At 26.2% G+C, this 10045-nt stretch overlaps 1 protein-coding gene across 1 annotated transcript; it reads left to right on the forward strand.

Annotated features, from left to right (window-relative positions):
- Positions 1-1341: 1341 nt before the first annotated feature.
- Positions 1342-9698, forward strand: LOC100575186 (myosin-11-like). The gene is made up of 16 exons (XM_029492532.1): positions 1342-2054; positions 2216-2384; positions 2915-3091; positions 3168-3293; positions 3346-3471; positions 3577-3711; positions 3786-3920; positions 4003-4137; positions 6783-6834; positions 7406-7466; positions 7536-7731; positions 7886-7994; positions 8078-8256; positions 8437-8621; positions 9468-9595; positions 9651-9698. Exons 1-15 carry the CDS (start codon positions 1987-1989, stop codon positions 9589-9591), a joined length of 1977 nt encoding a protein of 658 aa, XP_029348392.1. The 5' UTR covers positions 1342-1986; the 3' UTR covers positions 9592-9595; positions 9651-9698.
- The last annotated feature ends 347 nt before the right edge of the window (positions 9699-10045 follow it).

Genomic DNA, 10045 nt, shown 5'->3' on the forward strand with positions numbered 1-10045 from the left:
AAAATATACTATGTCCGTCGTGTATAATAATACAATGAATCGTATATGTACTTCGTGATTGGGTACGTGCAAAAATCATTGAGCAGTCAATATATTAAAATAAACAACTACAGTAAAATGTGGTCAACTTTGTGTTTCTGATAACATTAAAGCCATTTTTTTTATTTTGATCGTGCCGTGATCTCTTCTCGTTTATAGTTTACTATTTTATTTTGAATAAATAACCAACAGTCTACAGCTACAGACTTATAATAATAAAATGTATTACAATAAAATATTGTTATACAAGACAATGTTATAATTTCCATTGTAATCCACTACAATATTTGATACTATAATAGAGTATATCATGCCTTATGTTTATAACATACCCTAATATATATGAATAATTTGAATTTATGATATTACAGATTAAATGATTAAATAATTTTAAAGAATGGGTTTAATATTAATTGGTCTTAGTACATAAACTATAACTTACCTACTATATATGAATATTTTATGCGTTCATAACTCTTATAATAATACTAATATATTATGTATATTATTTAATAAATTAAACTAATTTAAAGTAATTTTCTTAAGTATTCTTCAATAATTTTATACCTATTCGTGTTATAAGTTCTATAGACTATGTTATCTAAGCCTACTCAATCTATTTTCATCCTATCTATCGTCAAGGAAGTCACTTCATGACGTGACCGGTGCCAAGCCTTTTGAGCTCGAAACTGCTCGTTGTAAACTCGCATCTTACAAAAGCACCATGGACTATCTATAGAAATATTATATATCATATTTATATATTATAAAATAGAAGCACATTTTGTATTTACGCGCATATCTCAAATAATCTCAAAAAGTACTCAACCGATTTTCATACGGTTTTCAATAATAGTTCGGTCGAGTCACGGGGAAGGATTTAATGTAAAATTTATCTTGGAAAAAATTATTGGGTGGCCGAAAATATTAAATAATAAAAATAATAAATTGATGTTTGTCTGTATACCCTTTATGAATTTGTAAACAATTGGACCGACTTTGATGAAAGTTTTTTTGTGTTTGAGTGGTTCCCGCAAGACCGGCTTGAAGGCAGATCGAGATGTGCTGTGGCACAGGGCCCTGCAAATGGAAACGTCCCATTATCGGGTCCATAATAGGTCATGTATTCATCTAATGATTCAGATTCGTCGATAGGCTTAAGTTCCGACTCTCTCTGAGACCCTAAAGTAACACTTAAAACTCACTAAATAGGCCTTTCAAAAACATTTCGAACATAGCCCCGACATCCACAAAGACTGCCCTGAATTCCTGGGATGATTAAGATTCATAATTGGATCCGGTAGACGGTAGGTCAAACCCCGGAGAGGTTCTCAAACAGGGATATTTCCGATGGACATTTTCGTTTATACAAATGATTGCTTTTGGTAATAGTAAAAACAATTTGTAGAAATTAATATTTTATTTGTATATTGGTTGCCATTTGTTAATCGGGCAAATCAGGTACAAGCATGCGTCAAATCTAATTTTCGCACATTTCCTACCAAGGTTGCTGAGTTTCACTTACTACAGTGAGTTACACCCAAAAGAGTTGAACAATCACAATTTTGTAAATAGTTATAATTTTGTGAAGTGCTCAGGATCAGCTAGTATTATAAAATTGAAGATTGTACATCGACGCCCAAAATATTTTGGCTAAAAATCTTGCAATATTTTTCAATGAACAAATTTGTAAACAATATTGTGCAATGCACTATGTTAATTGATACGTATGGTTTATTAAAAGTATTATTTGTTTATATAATAACGAAATATTTAATAGTAATAAATTGTTTTTGTTTTTTTATTCGGATTCATATTATTTTTATAATCCAATATATCCACGGATACGCTTCATGTTTGAAACATAACTTGTTGTATATTATAACTTTGATTTATAGATAACTGACTTTGAACAAGTATATTTACCTAATAAATATTATTGTAATAATGTATAAAACAACGGAAAATATGTTTGAAAGAGAAACCAGTCCTACTCCGGAGAAACACGAAGAACTGTAAGTAGATCGTATTGATATAACTTTATCGTGTCCAAACGTTTAAAACTTTAATTTGCATAAACTTATTGTACACTGTTTGTTTTTTTATTCGTAAAATGTACATGGAGTGATATTGCGTTTGGTATTACAAAGATTTAACATTTTAAATTATATTTCAGACATGCAGACGTATATTATGAGTCTGTAATAGCCGAGCGTAATGAATTGAGAAAAGAAAACGCTGATCTTATCTATAAATGCTCCGAACTTGATGCAGATAATAAACTATTAAGAATAGAAATAAATACAAAGGAAAAAGAGAAAACAGACATACGTGAAAAATATAAAGTAAGTATTCATTTAAATTCTAATTCTGATAGTAGCTATATATTCCGATATTTACTGTTAACATATTTTCAAAGAACAACAAAGATTCTGTATTGACCTGTAGCCAGTAGGTACTTCTATAATATTCCTTACGTATGATTTAAATCACAGTGTAGGTATAGCTAAAATTTAAACTATAAATTAAGGTAATCGATATAACTCATTGTTGAATTGAACGAAGTTCTTCCATTCAAACGCGCACATAAACTTAATTGCTAGTATTCTTTTTCTGATTAAAAAATTAAAATAGAAGTTGTTCAAAAATGTATAACATAAATAAAAATTAATCCTTTAATAAAAAATAATAAAATATTTTGATTAAAAAAAATGTAATGTTTAATATACTTCATAGCATATAAACATTTTGTTTTTCAAAAACACACAACACAAATTGAATCAGAAAACGTGTACAGCTATTATTCAGTTAGCTTATCATGTAGATACACACGGAATGAATTATAATATATTAAATTTATTATTTCATTTTTTAGGACAATTCCATCAAACTACCGAAATATCAAGCCAAAGTAAATGAATTAAAAAAGGACAAAGCTTCGCTGACTACGAAAAACGAGAGTTTATTATTGGAAATTGGAAAATTGCGGGCAAAATGTGAAGAAATAGAAAAAAAATATGAAGATAATACGGATCTGAATAAAGCTTTAGTTGTAATAAATAATAATATAACACAATTTACAAACTTTTATATTATTCAGGATATGAATATACAATAAATCTTTATAGATTAAAATTCAAAAGCTTGAGAAAACCAACGCGAAATTTAAGCAAGAAAAAGATAAAGAGCAAAAAGTCAAACTACAAACAAAGGCTGAAAATGATAATACAAAAGCTAAGGCTGATGATCTTGAAGTATTTTTGATATTTTAAAATGTAAACGATTACTATATGCGTATATTTTCAGAAAAATAATAAAACATTACAATTACAAATAAGTCAACATAATGACGAATTACGTTCCAAAGATATTTTAGTAACAGAATTGAACAGAAAACTTAAAATTCTTGGGAATAATTTTGATGATGCATCGGTAAGTCAGAAAACTACGTATCCCAATTTCATATCACATCAAATGAATTGTGTATTATGTTTGAAACAAATTGAGTATAATATATTTCACTAACCAATTTTACAGACAAAATTGAATTCCTCTGAAACGCATGTTAAAGACCTGGAACAACAATTTAAAGATAAGAATAAGGAATGGCAAGACACCAAACTTAAACATTCAAGTTTACTTCGTGAAAATAATAATTTAAAAGCAAAATTGGTGTTTATTTTATTTAACGTTTTAATTACTAAACATGATCATAAAATAATTAACTTGGTGAAATTTTTATGTAGGATGAAAGCAAAGAATTACAATTAACAGTTGACACATTGAGAACAAATGAAAGTGGGCTTAAAAAACAAATAAATGGATTAAAACAAGATATTATTCGAGAGCAATCGGAAAATGGAATATTAACAAAACGTATTGTAATTAAAAAAAACATTTAAACATTTAATTTTATAATATACATGTGTTGCATAAAATATGTAATAACAATTTGTGTTTTAGCATGAACTAGAGAAACAAAAAACAGTTTATGTATGTAGATCAGAAGATATAACAGTAACAAAGAAGGAATTAAAAAAATGTATGGACGAGAAAGAATCGTGTGAAAATCGATTCAGTAACCTTGATTGTCCTTTCGTAAGATATTATCTAAACGAGTTATTGGAAAATAGAATATTTATTTTATTAATCCATAAGAATTATTAGGCATATCTAAGAAAATGTATTAACCATCACATCTGCCATTTTTTTTTTAACTTCTCAGTGATTGAGAGATATAGGGTAAGAAAAAGATTATATTGGGTGATTGTTGAAATAGTAAATACTTAATTTTTTACGAGTCGTCAGTTATTTATACCTTTATAAGTAGGTATTCAAAATGTTGTACCTTCCACTTCACTCAATGATCATAAGTAAAGATTTACTTTAAATAGGTACTTATAACTTTTAACAACTAGTTCAAAATTCGATTTCCGTCTCTAAACATTTTGAAAACGCTATTGTGCTTCAAAATACAATAAAAAAATTTAAAAACTTAAAAACTATAATGATAACACTGAAAATAAATATTTTTTATTTTGTTTGCTATGAACAAAATATATTGTAAAATAATTATATATTTATCGTATTTTGAGATAACAATAGTGTTTACTGTTGAATGAATCAGATCCAAGTGAGCAGTAGGTTATTTTACGTTGAAGTAATTTTAACATTTTTAACCAAATCTATTTTCATTTATTTAATTTAATTGAAACGTTTAAATTCATATAAGACGAATGTTTTAGTTTTGATATTTATTAATATTTTTATTTTATAAAGTTCACATAATTTAAAAGTATATAATAATTATATACTTTTAAATGTATATTATACATCCTAACACAAAGTAAAATCAAATTCATGTGTTTTTTAAATGAACACGTTTACGTTCACGTTCTTTGAAAATATGAATGCGAAGTCCGTTCATTTAATTTATTTTATTTTTATGTGTCGTTTTACGCATTGTTATTTGAAGGGGAATTTTATCTTTCTTAGCTATGGCTAATTTTAAGGATTTTTCCTTTCCTGAAAAAAAATTGAATATTGGAATTAGGTGGTTGTTCTTATAAGAGTAGGTACACAACCTCATAATTATGTATATAACTAGGGTTCAGATTTAAGAGCGATTGCCTTTTGTGTTTTGGATAAGAATAGAAAAATAATTTTTAAATTAAAATGTGTTTCATTTAATTTCTATGATAATGATTAATGGGTGAACATTTTTTTTGATATTTACCTATAAATTCCTCTTTTCGTTTTTTTTCCTCTTTTTTAATTTGTACGTAATTGAATATAAATTGATCTGTGATCTGATAGTTTTCTATAAATATATCATCGGAACAAATCTATAAGAGCTTTTGAAGACTACGCATTGTCGATGTTACTTAAACTTAAGTTATTTTAACTTTACTGAATGTTAAAATTAGCATTTTATTTACATTATTTATATAGCATTTAATGTTTTGAGTATATTCTCAGGTAGGGCACTAGAAGTGAGGCTAAGTTTTGATAAATGGTTCTGGTAATTTAATATAAATTTGTACCCACCATCATGGCATGACTGCATATCGAATAAATCGACCTGTCCACGTGCATTGACTTCATTAAATACCATAGGTTTAACAATTACTCCTCTTTTTTTTTTTAACACGTTACACAATCGTTTAAATATAATTGAATAACATGACGTGACATATCAACGCCATCATTTTTTAAATGATAAATCATTTTATGAAGTCCACCATACCCTGTTTCTTATGTAACTTTCAAAAACATAATATATTTCATCATTATGTAAATAGTATTTAACTCCATTATTTTCTACTTATTTTCCTACTTTTATAATATCGTAGCGATTCAAAGTCTAATGAAGTCTTATTTTTCCGATGTTTAGCTTCAAGTACCTAATCTATTATTTTTTTGTAATTTTCTTCATTAGCTATGGCCATTGAATTATACTTGAATTAATATTTTTAATTTTTTCGTCAAGCAAATTTATAAAATTAATGTTATTTTCAACTTCACTCATTTTGCCCGATTGTATAATACTATAATCACACTAATCTAAGTTGAAATATTGCAGCAGTTCCGAGTACAATGCACTAGTCCGTACTAAAACCTGTTCGAATTATATTTCTGAACGACTCAACGACAGTATCGTAAAGTCGTTTAGATAAACTTAATCATTTTTATTGCGTTATATCTTTACTAATATGTTAGATTCCACATAACGTGGGAAACACAAATCATAAAGACTATACGAGATGACATTATATCATATCATATTTATCATATTTTAGATTCACGTATTTTATTTTATATCACAATGTGTACTGTGTACAGTAATATGTAGGTTTAAAATAATATTTTTTTTTATACGAAAAATTATAATTTTTCTAATGTTCTTAAATTTTGTGATTTGTACAATGTTTGACAATTCACAATGTATACAAACTGCGAAATGTACAATTCCGGACTTTGTATGTATAATATGAATACAATATAAAATATCCTAGGCTGACAAACCGTCTCAGCTCAGAACCGTATTTCGTTTACAATGACATTATATCACTGAATTCAAATTGAATAATACCATCAATAACTACAGTGACCAGCTTTTTTATTGATTATATTGCCTTCAAATCCGAATCCTATACATAATAATATTAAATAATTGTACATTATATAGATACTTAAAGTGAAAGTTGATATTTAAGTGTAGTAATACAAATTTTAATTTACAGTACCAGTCAAAATATGGTAAACTTGAAGACAAGATGCCTAAAATAAAATACGGTAAGTTCCATAAGAAGTCTACCACCTATATTTTCAATAATAATAATTTTTATATACAATTAGTAGGTTCACAATATGTTTATATTTCACACACATATTTCCAACTCCAACGATAACAATTTATGATGTCGTGAATTATTTTATATAGATGGTTTTGTTCTAAAAAATATATCTACACGAATAAGTTAGTTATTACGCCAAAAAATAAATAATGCGACAATTATAATAATTGAAAAATCAAGATTTCAAAAGTTAACTATTTTAAAATTAGGGTTTGAATTATGTTGCATATGCATGTTATTAATTGTTTGGCTATTATATTATTATCCATTGATAAAGAGTACGTAAATAAATGTATTGACTTTAAAGAATTTGAATACATATTATTTAACTAAGTATACCTAGATTGAATATGCGCTTAAGTTGTATAAATAACTGCATGAATATTATGTATGTTTTTTTTGGCCCCAGTTATGAACGATAGGAACTATTATAAAATATATACATATACAATATACCTATCCTATGATTGTTGTCACGTTTTAAATCTTAAATTAATTATTAATTCCAGGTTCAATAAATGAAAGTCATTATATAAAAAAAATATCTGTACTAGAACAACAGATCAAAAAGTATAAGTTTTATTCTTATAATATTATACATAATACAATTAAATATATACAATTTGTTTTATTCAATAGTCTGCATTCAAAAATTCATAGCCAAGGGGAAGAACAACGAAAATATGAAGAAAAAGTGGGTGAAGTCTGGCATGAAAATAAAAATTTAAAAAAAAGTTTAGAAGAGTTAAATGCATTGCTCGAAAAACAAACAGAAGAAATAAATTATGATAAAGTTAAGATGATGGGAAAAGATTCAAAAATTCGAAATCTAGAGGTAAATATTCAAAACGAATTCCTATAAACTATTTATCGGTAGTTAAAAAATAATTTCTTGATTGTTAAGTGTTTTTTAACTGTGAACTGTGACTGTTTGGAGTAATTATATTAGATACATTAAATAATAATACAATCATGTGTTTTTTTAACAGAAAGAAATGAATGCTCGTGATAATAAATGTAAATCAGTAAATAGAGAATTAGGTATAGCACACAGAAAAATACTAGATGTTCAAAAGGAAATGGGTTCCATGAAAAAAGGCACGTATTATCTTGTCATTTAAACATTTTTCTAATATGGTAAAAAAAGTGTTGTAAATAATAGTTTATTTTTATTTTTCTAGATAACGTGATAGCAAAAAAAATCATTGAAAATGCGGAGAAATACAAAGCAGAATTAAGTTATAAAGCTGAACACTCAGAAAAATGCTGCTCTGATATTAAGAAAATAGAATTAGAATGTCAACAAAAAATCCAAAAGTTAGAAATAGATGCAAAAAAAATTGAATCTACTAATGAAAAGGTAAAACAATTTTCTCAAAATAACATTATTAACTTACCGACGTTCTCGTACGTTTGGTACTCATTAATAACATTTTAGTATTAGACAATGTTTTCTTATTGAAAAAAAATATATTTATTATTAAATAATGCAAATAATATTAGTTTAATATTTACCTAGTCGGAGTATGTCTTACTTCAGTTTCAGAAAAAAATCAATAAATTAACAGAAGAATTAAATAAGAAGAATCAAGAACACGAAGAATTGAAAAATTCATTTAAAAATTTGAAGACCGAAGATGAGTTAAATAAAAAAAATTACTATAAATGTATAGACGATATGAAAAATAAACAGGCAACATTTTCAAATGCAAATAATGCATTAAAGTAATTAGTATAATTTATATTATACATGTTATTATCGCTATAAGAAGGAACTAGGAATTTTTCATATTATATTTCAACAGATATTTAAACAAGTAAAAACTTTATGAATATCTGTAAAGAATAAAAAATAACCTAATTATGAATGAAACATTAACTCGACTCATCATAAATTGAGATGCTGTAGTTAAGTACTTTTAATAAATATTAGGTTTGTAAGGAAGTTATCTTCGGTGGTGATTACAGATTTATAAACATGGGTGATTTTACTATTTGATTTGCCTAGGTATGCCTTTTTACTATATGGTTTTTGGTTATGAATATTGGTGATAATCCATTATTAAGGCATAAGATAAACTAAGATATTATATAGATAGAGAATAGTAAATAAAATTGCCTAAAGTATCTAGATAAGGATAACAGATAAATAAATTTATATAGATAAATAAATATAAAAGCTTTGTTTAGTATTTTTTTATGCTTGACATAAATTATGGAGTGGCTTAGCTAGAAATCTCCTAAGGTGTGGTGAACCTCTAGATTAAATACTATATATATTATATATATATATATAGCCTTTCCTGAATACTACACAAAAAAAGGGGTGGTCAGGTTCATCGGCCATCCTATCCTAAATACGCCATTGGAATGGATGGTTACAACGATTAATCTTTTTTTTTTTTTACGCAATTAATCTTCTTAATTCAAAAATCCAAAACTGGGGCCTGTGTTGCACATATTTATTGCATCATGCAATTTTATAATGTATAATATATAACTAAGAAGGGTTTATATTATATTTAAGCAGCTATATAAACAAACTTAAACTATGTGAATATATATTTTTAGATTAAAAAATGACCATATGTCTAAATTCGAGAAAGACAATGCCGAATTAAAATCAAAAATACAGGACTACGAAAGAAATCTGGTTTACCAACAAAAAAGAATGAATGCCTATGAAAATAAATAAAAAAGTAAGTGATAATCACATTACAAACTGTAATATTAAATGTTTGTGACAAATTGCAGTAGGTGGTCGCAGGACAAAACGCCATGCAGAATCAGGTAGTAATTATACAAAATAATAACTGATGTTGATTTTCAAAAGCTCGTATAACAAATATTAAATATGTACACAGTAATACCATATACATACCTCCATAGGTATATATACACGAATTTTACAGTCGTTGTTCAGCACAAATCTCTGACTCACCTAATTGTTAAGGTTTTTAAATGCGTGATTTTAAAAATAATATTTCTTAACTATATTTGGTTGTTGTAATAACCATAATTGTCTGACAAATTTAGAATAATTAATAAATATATAAAAGACATTACATCAAAAATAAAGTATTTTAAAAATGGTTATTAATTATTGTGATATTTTATAACATAATGTTGTCATAAAACATGTTTTAATA

Source organism: Acyrthosiphon pisum, chromosome X, assembly GCF_005508785.2.
Source record: "Acyrthosiphon pisum isolate AL4f chromosome X, pea_aphid_22Mar2018_4r6ur, whole genome shotgun sequence".
NCBI lineage: Eukaryota > Metazoa > Arthropoda > Insecta > Hemiptera > Aphididae > Acyrthosiphon > Acyrthosiphon pisum.

What these genes read in the sequence shown, in the direction of transcription:
- LOC100575186 (XM_029492532.1), top strand. Translation starts at nt 1,987, where the DNA reads ATGTATAAAACAACGGAAAATATGTTTGAAAGAGAAACCAGTCCTACT. An exon ending in ACATACGTGAAAAATATAAA is followed by an intron (nt 2,385 to 2,914) that starts GTAAGTATTCAT and finishes TTCATTTTTTAG; the next exon opens with GACAATTCCATCAAACTACC. An exon ending in GTAACCTTGATTGTCCTTTC is followed by an intron (nt 4,138 to 6,782) that starts GTAAGATATTAT and finishes TTTAATTTACAG; the next exon opens with TACCAGTCAAAATATGGTAA.